The sequence below is a fragment of the Crocuta crocuta genome, unplaced genomic scaffold, assembly GCF_008692635.1.
Source record: "Crocuta crocuta isolate KB4526 unplaced genomic scaffold, BGI_CrCroc_1.0 scaffold130, whole genome shotgun sequence".
Lineage (NCBI taxonomy): Eukaryota > Metazoa > Chordata > Mammalia > Carnivora > Hyaenidae > Crocuta > Crocuta crocuta.
In genome coordinates this window covers 11,804,641-11,818,833 of record NW_027527920.1, presented here as the reverse complement: position 1 = coordinate 11,818,833, position 14,193 = coordinate 11,804,641, and the positions used below count along the sequence as shown (strand labels likewise).

The window sequence follows — 14,193 nt, the reverse complement described above, 5'->3', positions numbered from 1 at the left end:
TTTTTACCTATATCCAAAGCAATAGATTTTGGAGGAGCCACGGGATGAAATACAACAGGAAAAACTGTACCTGGTAACTGACTATCAACCTAAAAAAAATAAAAAGAAGAAAAAGAAGAAAGAAAGAAAACTAACTCAGCAAGATTTGAAATCATTTAAACTTTTAGTTTTGAAGATAATATTATAGAAGATGTGGCTAATTTCATCATAATTGTCTGCATTATGTATGTAGTGCTATTAAAAGTTTTACTTTAAATTTAAAATTCTTACAAATCTCAGCAAGGGCAACCTTTTACATAAGGGACTATTAAATATACTCATAACTGCATTCACACTGCACAGCATACACACTATTAATCAAAATACTTGTGTCTATGGATCATGTTAAAATTCAAAAGCTTATAATTTAAATAAAATGTAAGTGGAGACTGGATATGAAATTAGATAGGTAGAAAGAGTAAAGAAATAAAAATGTCCTAAATCATATTTAGTAGTTAAAAGGAGGACAGTGAGGGAGGCAGGAAGGGAGCTAGCAAGCAAGAAGACAAAAGCATTCTTCAATAAAGCCCAGCTCAGCACTGTGTAGAATGGCAAAAGAAAATCTTATTTTGGGGTCCCCTAACAAAATCAAAGGAATATTTTAAAAAATAACATTTTCAGTGCAAGAAAACACTCTTGCAGGCTAGCTGATGAAATTAAATAGTCTCAACAGTCACAATGTCTTTGGACTTGGATGCTAAGTATAGAGAATCCATAGGATACGTGGGAGAAAGGGAAAAAACATATAAACAGAAAGCAAAATACTATTTACAATGTATGCTAGAGTCTGGTGGAAAAAATTTTAGCCCCAAGTTTCCCAAAGTGATTGGATGTATTTGTTGAACAGAAAATGACAATGTTACCTGAAGCCAATACAACCTGGCCCTTAAACTTCTCTGGTGAGGAGACTGCTTAAATTCAATCTGAATCCCTGATAAAAAATCTCGCTTTATTGGGCACTGAACAGGGAAGCGCATTTCCATGGGAACTTTATCAAAATTGACCTGGGAAAAAAAGTACATGTGTTCATGACCACTTGGTATTAGCAGTGTAGCCCATTTTAAAAATCCCTTTACTCACAATCTGAAAGGGAAAAGCATTTTAATCTCTCTGTGTCACCAAAAGATCTGCCGTAAGGGCATCTATAGTTGGGATCTTCGAAACAGAATCATTACTTTTCCACCAAAGTTATGAAGAAAACAAAAAATGATTGGGGAAATTTTCAATTTTATCAACTGTAGTTGAAGGGAATAAACCATGCTTTATGTTATTTAAAAGCCTCAATAGTAAGGAATAAAGGTAACTCTTAAATTTTGTTTTAGCAAAGTTAAACAATGAATAGTTAACAGCTTATTTAGGTCTGCCAGTTTGTTTTCCTTTGAGCACGGTCACCATTTACGGGATAAGGGTAGGGGTGAGGGGAGCACCTGGTGACCAAGGCAAACCCAGCCATTAGATATCAAAGACAAAGAGTAACCAAAACTGTGTGACTGAACCAGAGCAAATGAGAAATTGCAGTCAAGCTTCTAGGGTCTCTTGGAGCAAAAGTGACCTTCAGTTGCAACACTGTCCTGCATGGAGTATACCTATATTTGTGATATCTACCCATGTCCAATAATTGTTCGCATTAATGAATTTAATTGAACAGGTTTTCCATAGGTTTTTCATTACTGAAATACACAATTTTGCACAGGCTTTATTTACCAATTATTCTGGTATCGTTCAAGATGCAACAAAAAGTTCCAATAAGCGATATTAATTTCTGCATAATCTTACTGAAAACACATTCCATGAAACTGTCTTGTAAACAGAAGAAATTTTAAAAATACAGAAAAGAAACATATTTAAATATTTCATAGTATATGATTTAATAATATATTTTAATTTAAAATGTATTAATGAATATCAGTCATGCTAATCCTACTAATATATGAGTTTATTTACTAATAAATAATTTCTGCACACACATTTTTACTTGGACAGTAAATTTTCCTTAGTTACTGTCCACCAACAAAATATATATATAAAAACCAAACCAAAAAAATTTTTAGTATACCTCAAAATTATTATCTAGTTTAGTCCATCCATGGTCTCTGGATACTTGGTACTTTTTATAGGACTGTTCCAGCAACATTATCTGCTTTTGACTAAAAGGCTTCCATTTCTGTTTTGGTTTCATCTCCCAAACAACACCAGAACTAAAACAATTCACAAAGAAAATTAAATTAGAAGTACATATCAGGTTTACTAGAACTGTTATTCAACTTCAAATTATTGTAACTACCAACCTCCAATGAAAATTATATTCATACAAGACTTTTTTTTAAATTAAAATATACCTGTGGTAGAAAAGCACATGAGGAAAAGGGGCAGGGGAAAATGTTATTCTATCATACACTGACATCAATCAATCAAACGACTTGCAAACTTTTTTGGTAAGGAGCCATATACTAAATATTTTAGGCTTTGTGGCTGAGATAAAATTGAGGTTAAATTGTGCTTAAATAACAAGAGGGAGAAAAAAACTTTCACGAATTTTTCTAACTGATGAAATTTAAAATATAAAAACTGAGTTTTTTTAAAAAACACAAGTCTATTAATGAGAAAACACATCTAAAGTTTTTATTACTTGTTTTTTATTGGGGTATAACTGACATAAAACATTAATTTCAGATGTACAAAATTATTTAATATTTGCATATATTGTGAAATGATCATCACAATAAATCTAGTTAGTACTTGTCACCATACACACTTACAAAAAAAATTGTTATTACACTTCTTTCTCAGGGGTGACAACATTTCAAGTAATTAGGGCTCAAACTCCGTATTCATAGAGGCTAATTCTTTAGACACCTGAAACTCAGCACTGGCTTCTCAAATATACAATAGCTGAGCAGTATTAGTAATATCTGGTGACTCAAGAGCCAAAGAAAACCAGTCAAAATCATTGTCTTATTTTTAAATGACTACTGACATTGTTCTAAATGTCCTCAGTTGTTCAAGCAACTGTTCTTCCAAAATGGCTAGCAGTTTATTACTCTGGACACATTTCTTCAGCTGTTACATTTAGATAATTCAATTAACTCACCACTAGTACAAGACATTCCTTGCTTGGCTAACAAATGAGTCATTCAGGAACTAATTTTGGTGGCACCCTCATTTTTGGTTTTTTATTTTTGTGAAGAAATTATGCTAAGAGATAAACCAGTCAGTCAGTCAGATAAAGACAAAAACTAAATAATTTCGCTCATCTGTGGAATTTAATAAACAAAACAGATGAACATGGGGGAAGGGGAAAGAAAAGAGAGGGAAGCAAATCCAAAGAGACTCTTAAGGAAAAAGAACAAACTAAGGGCTGCTGGAGGGAGGTGGGTGGAGGGAAGGGCTAGATGGGTGATGGGTATTAAGGAGGGCACTTGTGAAGAGCACTAGGTGTTACTTGTAAGTGATGAATCACTAAATCCTATTCCTGAAACGAATATTACATTGTATGTTAACTAGAATTTAAATAGAAACTTGAAATTGAAAATAAATAAATACATGCATACACACATACATAAATGAAATTTTGCTGTGATGAGATATTTTGTCTTAAATTTTCTAACTTTCTGGCCATTCCTTTCTTATGAGGTAGGCATATTGTGGTATGTGCTTAGTTTGGAAATGTCAATATATAGCATATTCTTTGGGCACAGATATAGGATCATTACATAATAAAAATAATGTTTTGCCATTTCATTCAGTAACTCTGCCCCAGAAGAGAGACATTCAAAGTCCACTTTTCTCTACTTATTTTGACATGATGAGCATGCATTAGTAATAAAAAATGAATAAAAGTTGCAGTGGAGCTATATGTGTGGCACTCATATGCTCTCAAGTTATCTGTCCTCTGTTGTGTGCTATAAGCAGCAGTGTAAAAGCAGCCATAGACATGTAAAAGAATAAGCCAGGCTGTCCTGTGTTCTAACAAAACATTACTTATGGCAACAAACTTTGAGTTTCATATCATTTTCATAGGTTACAAAAAACTATTTTTATTTCTTTTATTTCCAACCATTTAAATTGTAAAAAATTCTTACATCAAGGTCTATTAAACAAAAACACAAAAACAGTCCATCAGCTAGATTTGGCTGATAGGCCATACTTGGCTGATCCCTGATTAGGGAATACTATTTGTATAATGACAAAATAAAACCCTATAGTATTTTAGTTTCATAGCTCATTCAGATTAATCATTGAAACTGTTAACAGTGACCTCATTGTATCATGAGGGAACACCACTCAATGAAGGCAATGAATAAAATATCTACTATACATTATATAAATCCAACATTGATTCATAATAAAAACTCTTCAACAAATTAGGAAGAGAGAACTTCCTCAACTTGATAAAGAACACCCACAAAAACCCTATAGTTAACATCGTACTTAATGGTGAGAAACTATATGCTTTCTCACTAAGATCAGGAACAAAGCAAGGATATCTACTCTCACCACTTCTTCCTATTCAACACTGGGAAAATAAAAGGTACACAGATGAGGAAAGATGAAAGAAAGCTGTCTTTGTTCTCAGATGACATGAAATGTTTATGTAAAAAAACCCAAAGAATCAACCAAAAAAATTGCTGCAACCAATATAAAATTAGTATACAAAAGTCACAAAGTTAATATACAAAAGTCAATTGTTTTCTTATATATCAGCAATGAACAATTGAAATTTGAAATTAAAAACAAATCTTTACATTAGCCCCAAAGAAATGAAATAAAATCAAATTTGTGTAAAGCCTATATGAGGAAAACTATAGACTATAAAAGTTGATCTATAACTTTAACGCAAATCCCAACCGAAGTACCAGCTACCAAGAAGAAAAAAGGTGGAAGAAGGATACTACATGACCTCAAGATTAGCACAAAGCTACAGACATCAGACAGTGTGGTATGGGTGAAAGGACTGACAAACAGACCAAGGAAACAGAAGGTCCAGAAATAGACCCAAACAAATAAAGTCAGCTGATTTTTGAAAAGCAGTAAAAGCAATTCAATGGAAAAAGGACAATCTTTTCAGCAAATAGTGACAGAACTGGATATCCAAAAGCATATATATATATGAAACATAAAATTATGAAATCCAGAAAATAACATAGGAGGAAAGTTAAGTAAATTTGCATTTGGTGATGACTTTTAAGATATAAGACTGAAAGCATAACTCATCAAAGAAAGAATTCATGTTGGGCCTCTTTCTTATGAAAGACACTGTTGAAAGAAAGAAAAGACAGGCAGAAACTGGGAGAAAATATCTGCAAAACACAAATGTGATAAAAGGCTTGCATCCAAAATATACGAGGAACTCTTAAAATTCAATGATAAGACCACGAAAAATTTTAAAATGGGCAAAAGACCTGAATTTCACCAGAGAAGATATTCTGATGGCAAACAAGCATTTGAAAAGATGCTCAACAGCCTATGTAATTAGCAAACTGTGAATTAAAACAACAACAACATATCACTACATCCTAATAGAATGGTCAAAATCCAGAACACTGACAACACCAAATGCTGGCATGGGCGTGGAGCAATGCATGCTCATTCATTCATTCCTGGTGGAAATACAAAATAGTGTACCAGTTTTCAAGACAATTTGGCAATTGCTCACAAAACTAAACATAGTCCTACCATATAATTCAGCAATCATTTGATACTTACCTAAACGAGTTAAAAACTTATGTCTACACAAAAATCTCCCTATGAATGTTTATAGCAGCTTCATTCATAAATGCCAAAAGTTGGAAGCAACCAAGATGTCTTTCAATAGGTGAATAAACTGTGGTACATCCAAACATGGGATATTATTCAGTGATCCAAAAAAATGAGGTATCGAGCCACAAAAAGACATGAAGAAATTTTTAAAAATGTTGCTAAGTGAGAGAAACCTATCTGAAAAGCATACATACTGTATGGTTCCAATGATATGACATTCTCGAAAAGGCAAAAACTTTAGAGAGTAAAAAGACCAGTGGTTTCCAGAGATTCAGAGGGAGGCAGAAAGGAATGAATAGGTGGTGTACAAGGGAATTTTTACAGTAGTGACACTATTCTATATGACACTGTAATGATAGATATGTGTTACTCATTTGCCAAAACCCATAGAATTACAACATAAAGAGCAAACTCTAACTTAAACAACACCAAAACTGGACTTTAAATAATAGTAATAATGTATAAACATTAGTTTATCAATAGTAAAAAAATGTACCACACTATTTCAAGATGTTAATAAGAGGGGAAAGGCGGATGGTATATAGGAACTCTGTACAGTCAATTTTTATGTACACGTAAAACTGTTCAAAAGAATAAAAGTCTATTTTTAAAATTACATAACCGATTTACTTTTCCTCAGTACATATCCCCAGTGAATGTGTATTAAATGTGTAGTGTATCATAACAAAGATATTCTAGGTCAATTTTTAAAAGTCCTTATACATAAAGGTCAATCTGACAAAATATAATAATATATANCTAAAACAAAGATCTATCAAAAAACAGCAGAGGAAAAACTGAATTTACAGGACTTAAAAATGATTTTTTATACTGGGTTAAAAATACAATACTGAAATGTAGAATCAAGAGAATATATTACTCATACATATACAAAATTATTAAAATTGTATTAGTGGTATGTATATTATGTTTAGAACCCTTAATCTGTCAGGTGTTGTGTAAAGTGCATTAAATACATGATCTCTTAATTTTTACTTAATTTTTTACTTCACTAAACACATGATTATTGATAGATGCTATGATGGTTATACATGGTAACATGTTAACCATTCCACCCATCAGCCTCCAAGAAAAAAATGATCTTTTCCCAAAGTTGGTGCAATTTAAAGAATCAAATTAAATAAATTCGAATATTTTTCTTATATGGATACAAGCAGAGTCAGCGAAAAATAACTGGTTCCATCTCTATTAAAAAGGTCTAAATAATCACCCATTAAAGATTATGTACCCATGTCAAAGACTGCCTTCTCTGTGAATATTTTTTCCAATTTATCTGACCCATTGTTGTTGCCCTCCCCTAAACCATGTCAGTATGGTAGGGGCAAAGACATTAATCTTAGTCATCTTTCTACATTAGGACCTTTTCAACTAGCAGTGCAAAAAACTGTTCACAAGTTATGCTGAAAGAATATACAGTACATCCAAACTCAGAACATCTGCTTATTCTCATTAAGCGTGATATTATGAACTCAATGCTTGTGAAAGACTTCTAACGCCTTATCCTCCTTCTTCCGTACCTGGTTATTCCAATATATGAAACTTCCTGCTTGTTTTCATTGTTAACCAGAGAAAGCCCAAGACTGTGGAGAGACAAGGTTATTTCATGGTCGGCCTGCTCCATCTCTTCTGCCTGCAGGGCTTTGGAAACCAAGGCAACATCATCAGTGAAAAGCAACACTCGTTGGCGCCCATCCAGGAATGATACCCAGTGTATCTGCGTATTTGCATCATATGGAAACTGTCCACATTCATCCTGGGGAAAAAGAGATTTAATATTAAACCCACAAGCAGTAAGTTTTTAATTACATAAAGTTAAACTATAGTCCCTGAGAACATTTAGGAAAGTGAGAAAAGTGTAAATATAAATTGGAAAACCATCAAAATGACATAAATTAAAGTTACAATCTACTTTAAAACACGACTCATTGATTTTTTTCGAACAATAACAAACATTAATAGTGCTTAATCTTTTCGTGCCCTCGGTTTGACTGTTCAAAGGGCCCTCGGCAGGAACGAGTTTCCTACAATGGCGCTGGTACCGTAAGCTGCTTACTTGTCTCCAAGATGGAGAACAGAATGGGTCCTGTATTTATTTGAATAGTAATCTCAGGTAAAACTAACCTAGTTATTTTTATGTTTTAATAACATTAACACTGCAAATATTTATATAAATCACACTCTTAAACAATAAAATTATGGTTTGTATTCAATGTATACTGTTTCACAAAGCCTTGGCTGAGGGTCTCATCTAACAAAAATAGAAGATGTGATTTGGTCAGTGTTTTCAGAGACTGAAATAATGATTTCCCTGCATTCTGGGCTTATAAATATAATAGTTCATGTCAACAAGCAGTACAAGTACCTATTACGTGCTTTTCATCTCATGCTTTCTTAGGGAAAAAAAAAAACCAAACAAATAAAGGATTTAACAAGAGCATAGGAATAGTTGAGTTTGTTGCTGTTTATATCAATTACTTTTTTTAAAAATTGAAGTATAGGTGACACAAGATGTTTCATTACTTTTAGTAGTACAACATAATGATTCAACAACTTCTATAATCCATCACCATTCAATGCATTGAAATACCATTGACTATATTCCCTGTGCTGTACCTGTCAGCCCCATGACTTACTCATTCCATAAATGGAAGCCCGTACCTCCCACCTCTTTTCACTCATTTCACCCACTGCTCCCTGCCACCTTAACCTCTGGCAAACACCAGTATGTTCTCTGTATTGATGGATCTGTTTCTGTTCTTTTTGTTGTTTTTTTATTTTTTACTTTTTTTTTTTAAGTTTATTTATTTTTGAGAGAGAGAGAGTGTAAGTGGGAGGAGGGGAAGAGAGAGAGGGAGACAAAGAATCTGAAGCAGGCTCCGAGCTATGAGCACAGAGCCAAGTGCAGGGCTTGAACCCATGAACCGTGAGATCATGACATGAGTCAAAGTCACACACTTAACTGACTGAGCCACCCAGGCACGCCTATTGTTTGTTTTTTAGATTTCAGTGTAAGCGAAATCATATGGTTGTTTGTCTTTCTCTGACTTATTTCACATTGCAGAATATTCTCAAGTTTCTTTCATGCTGTCACTAATGGCAAGAACTCATTATTTTTAAAGCTGAGAAATATATATATACATATCCCATTCTGTTCTTCTCAATCTCTCAGTGGGGGGCATCTAAGTGGTTGAGCAGATAAGTATCAGAGTCTTGGTTTCAATTCAGGTCATGATCTCACTGTTCTTGAGATCCAGCCCTGATCCAGCCCCGCAGAGGGCTGTAGGGCTCAATGCAGCCTGCCTGGGTTTTTCTTTCTCTCTCTCTGCCCCTCCCCTGCTCATGTGCACGTGCATGTGTTTTCTCTTTCTCTCTCAAAATAAACTTCAAAAAAATTTAAAAATATTTTTTGTATCTCTCAATGTACTCAAGCCAGGAGAAATAAGAATAGGTAAATTTGTAAGGCATTATTTTATATAAAATAATTCTATATGTAAAAATAACCTTATGTATGTACAAGATTTTATGCAGATTTGTAACAATAATTCTTGGCAAATATATACCATATATGGTCAGGGTTTAAAACGATTATATCATGATATAATGGCATCGTCCAAGCCAAATGACAGGACAGGACACCATTTACTGATGAACACAGGTTGTTTTGCATAGCTTAGCTAGTATAAATAATGCTGCAATAAACATATGGGTAAATATACCGTCTCAAATTAGTGTTTTATTTTCTTTGTGTAATACCCAGAAGTGGAAAAATTGGATACGGTGGTACTTCTATTTGTAGTGTTTTGAGGAACCTCCATACTGTTTTCCACAGTGGCTGCACCAATTTATATTCCCACCAAGAGTGCACGAGGGTTCTTTTTTCTCCACGTCCTCGCCAACATACTACTTTTTAAAAATCTATTGCTTTTAACCTATGTCAAAGTAGCCAACTCAGCTTTTAAAATTCTAATATGCAATCAAATTTTACAAATGTTCCTGAGATATCTATTTATAAGGTGACTTCTCTCTCTAAAGTACAAAATTTGATATGTATCTTGGTTCAATCTTAGTTATTACTGAAATACTCCCTAATCATATTTATTTTTCATCTATTTGGTCTGTTAAAAATTAAATGAGGTATGTTAAAATATCCTCTGGTAATTTTAAAATATCCTCTGGTATTCTGGTCAACTTCCAGCATTTAAAAAAATTTTTTTTTCTGTTTTATTTTTGAGAGAGAGACAGAGAGAGAGAGAGAGAGAGAGAGTGTGAGCAGGGGAGGGTCAGAGAGAGAGGGAGACACAGAATCTGAAGCAGGCTCCAGGCTCTAAGCTAGCTGTCAGCACAGAGCCTTATGCGGGGTTCGAACCCACAAACCATGAGATCACGACCTGAGTCAAAGTCGGATGCTTAACTGACTGAGCCACCCAGGCGCCCCTCCAGCATTTTAAGTTTTATATTTTTGATACAATGTTATTCCTTGCATGAAAGTTTATGGCTATCATCCCTTCTTTGACATATCATCATATTCTACTTAAAAGTTTTCGCTTTGAATTATAGTTGCTCAGAAATTAAAATCAACAACTTTAATTTCTTTTTACTTCTATCTGCCTATTTCTTTACTGCCTCTTCATGCTTGTAACTTACACTTCCTTAACTCTCCCTCCTTTACTTTAAAGGTAACATTTTCCTCATGTTCATTTTCTCAGTTGTTTTAAATTTCTTTTTTCAATGATTTTAGATCTATAAATTGACAGTTTAAAAAAAATAAAATCATTAACCTATGTTTCTCTAATTAAAATTTAAGATTAAATGGTGTATTTATGAGCTTCCCCACTCTACTTTCGCTTCATTTTGTTGTCTCTTTTTATTTTACCATGCATTCTTCTATTTCATAGCTGCCATCACTTCATAACTTGAGGATGCAAGGAGATTTCTTGTGGTCCTCTAGTAGTAAAATAATTTTCAGAGGTATAATCACCCACTGATCATACAGAATAATGCTACATTTTTCTCCCAAACTATTTTTTTCATAAACCCCATGTTGTTGTTTTTTTCCTGTCCATTCATACTTAATAAGAAAAGATTTGTCCAGACTTCATGTTTACCAATAATGGTGGGATTTTCTTTGAACTCCCTTGTCACGTCCAGGGACCTGAGTGGAACTCCCTTCTCAAATCAACTAAGCAGACAAGGGAATGAGCAACTGCCTTGCTTCCAACTCAATTTCCAGACTCTGGTAGATTATGTGCTGACTGAGGCACAATTATCTATTTTTCCTACCGCCTGGTTCTCTAACACCAAACAGAAGAGAAACATTAAAAACCACAATCCCCATATATACCATTCCCAGATGCTTTCTGAATCTGCCTCAATATACAGACCTGAGTATCCTCCACCAGAAAGTCCTTCCCATATTCTCTCTCGTGTCTATATACTACTTCTGGGCTTTGTAGTTGCTGAGCAGCATTAAATGTGAGGAGAGGGCAAATAACACTAGTAGAGCACAGAAACCTCTCGTAAAGCCTCTATGCCTCTGAGGCGGGGAGCTAAGAGGATCAGGGAATTGAAGCTTCAGTACCACTCATAAACCTTGAGTTTCGCTCTTATAAAAAGTAAAGCACAAGCAACCAGTAGAGCTCCATCAAATTGTCATGATGAAAATTATTGCAAGAGTCTCGTAACAGAGGAACTATCATTCTGATTTTTCAAAAGTGGGTAAGTCTTTATCTCTTTTATGGGTATTTCAGAGAGAGTATGGGAGAGGATAATTCAGTCACTGTTGGCCAATTACCTCTGTGAAGCAAAAGTCAAGAAAGCTTTTTTAACAACTGGCATTATTAGACAATAGAGTAGGACACTGTATGAACTTTTCATGATAGAATATATTACAACAGAAGCTCGATGATCTATATCACTAATACAGGAGCCAGTTATGACATAAAAGAAAGGCTATGAATTCTTAAGACCTTCCCAAAGTCTAAGAGTCTAAGAATAACATATTTGATTACATTAGCTGCCAAAATACTGTTTTAATAAATACTTCATTAAATTTCTCATATGGGATAATCTGCATACTGTCAGATTCCTTTAATTAAAACATGGTCTTAGGGTGCCTGGGTGGCTCAGTCGGTTAGGTGGCCCACTCTTCATTGTGGCTTAGGTCATAAGCTCAGTTGTGAGATTGAGCCCCACATTGGGCTCTGCGCTGAGTGTGGAGCTTGCTTGGGATTCTCTCTTTCCTTCTCTCTTTGACCCTCCCTGGCTCACTCACTCTCTCTCAAAATAAATAAATATAAAAAAAAAAACAACTTAAAAAAAAGCCATATGGCCTTGACTGAGAAAACATGCCTAAAAACCTCACAGCCAACAGTGGTATGCATATGCTCAAAATGAAATTATTTTCACTTAGTTTTAAAGTTACTTACTTAAAAAAAGGGGGGGGGGCATATTAGAAGGTACTTTACTGGGCAAGATGAAGCAAGCCTATTTTTTAAATTGTAAATACATTATTTTCACTTATCTAAAATATTGGTATGAATTACTTGCAATCTGAAGTCCAACAGCAACTTATTTTGAAAATACTTCCAATCCACCTTTCATTCAGTAAGGACAAAGAGGACTGTGTGAAGCTAGCTTGTCTGCTTCCTTTGCCACCAGGCAGCTCATACAGCACCATTCACATCAAATGATACCTTTAGCAGACTGTGCTCCCCAGTGTTTGCTGCGTATGTCCATGTAAGTTTTCTGGTACCAGTAGGATCCGCCCAGGCAAAAAGTCGAGCTTGTCCTGGCATCAAGTACACTTCTTCCTGTGACCCACTGAAACACAACCACCAGAGGGAAGATTAAGATATCCAAGCCTTGAGATACCCAGGCCTGTGGTTTACAGATGGGACTGGCACAAAAATCTTATAAAATTGCCTTCATTAATAAACAGAACTTTGCCTAAAAATAAGTACCCTAAAATGTCCAATAAACTAATGGTTTTGAAGCTTGAGGGAATGAAATATTGCCTTTCTGAAGCTGCAGTACACTCCAAATTGATCCAAGCAATATAACAGCAATGGAATTCATTAAGGTAAACAGACTGGTACATCAGAGTTCACCTGTAGAAAAAAAGCTATAAACAATAAATTCCTTAGCAGCAGCAGAACTTCACTCAGTGCTTAAATTTAAGTTTTTTAATCACATGCAATTAGATGAGAAACAGAAGTCTCAGGAAAAAAGAAATTAGATCCATACTGTTGCTACTCAAAATGTGATCTGTGGATAATAAGCAGCATCGCCATTACCTGGAGCTTGCTGAAAGTGCAAAATCCTGGGCCCTGCCTAAAACCTACTAAATCTGAATCTATATTTTAACAATATTTAAGCAGAATTTATCATTAAAGTATAAGAAGTATTAGTCCATTTTACAAAAAGTTTTCCAGGGAACTAAAAGAAAAAAAATTAACCCAATTAGGTTTCAATCCCATTCTGTGCTTTTAAATTTCTCAGTGTGGGGGGAGTGAGTGGCTCAGTTGTTAAGCGTCAGACTCCTGGTTTCAGCTCAGGTCATGATGTCATTGTTCTTGAGATCCAGCCCTGATCCTGATCCAGCCTTGCAGAGGGCTGTAGGGCTCAATGGAGCCTGCTTGGGACTCTCTTTCTCCCTGCACCTCTCCTGTCCATGTGCATGTGTGTGTGTTTTGTCTCTCTCTCAAAATAAATAAACTTTAAAAAAATTTTTTAAATTAAAAAATATCTCAAAAAAATCTCCCAGTGGATTCAAGCCGGGAATAGGTAAGAGTAGGTAAATAGGTAAGAATAGGTAAATTTGCAAGGCATTATTTCATATAAAATAATTCTGTATATAAAAGTAACCTTATGTATATACAAGATTGTATACATACATAAAATAATGCCTTGCAGATTGTAACAATAATTCTTTGCAGGTATATAACATATATTGTCAGAGTTTAAAACTATCTGTTACATCATTATACAATGGCATCATCCAAGCCAAATGACAGGACAAGAAAGAACAACAAAATTCCTATCATCCCATACTTATATTCAACCCCACTATCTAGTTATTATCCTCTCATTTAATCCATCACTTCTATTGGGAACAAAAGCAAACAAACAACAAGAACAATAAAGCATTACCAGATTACAAAAGAGTAGTAATGCTCAAAGAGGTTCACATTTCCTTATATGCAATTCTGAAATTTTAAAAGCTTCTATTAGTTTGGGTGTCAAAAGTCATTTGGCTAAGAAACCTGATCTGAATTGATGTGAGACTATTAATTTTTCTTTATCCTACTTGGTATGAATATTTATAAGTTCTGCTGCAGGAATATTAATGTACTGGACTACAGAGAACTGCTCAAC

The 14,193-nt window shown here is 34.4% G+C and overlaps 1 protein-coding gene across 2 annotated transcripts in view; it reads right to left on the bottom strand.

The window, feature by feature from the left end:
- The window catches only part of VPS13C (vacuolar protein sorting 13 homolog C), a 186,579-nt gene that overhangs the window by 26,169 nt on the left and 146,217 nt on the right, over nucleotides 1-14,193 (bottom strand). For both annotated transcript variants that reach the window (XM_077747730.1, XM_077747741.1), the window contains exons 64-68: nucleotides 12,513-12,639; nucleotides 7,338-7,573; nucleotides 2,096-2,237; nucleotides 903-1,043; nucleotides 8-89 (exon numbers count right to left, since the gene is read on the bottom strand). In XM_077747730.1, coding sequence (XP_077603856.1) covers nucleotides 8-89; nucleotides 903-1,043; nucleotides 2,096-2,237; nucleotides 7,338-7,573; nucleotides 12,513-12,639 — 728 coding nt within the window. The remainder of the gene's footprint in view (nucleotides 1-7; nucleotides 90-902; nucleotides 1,044-2,095; nucleotides 2,238-7,337; nucleotides 7,574-12,512; nucleotides 12,640-14,193) is intronic.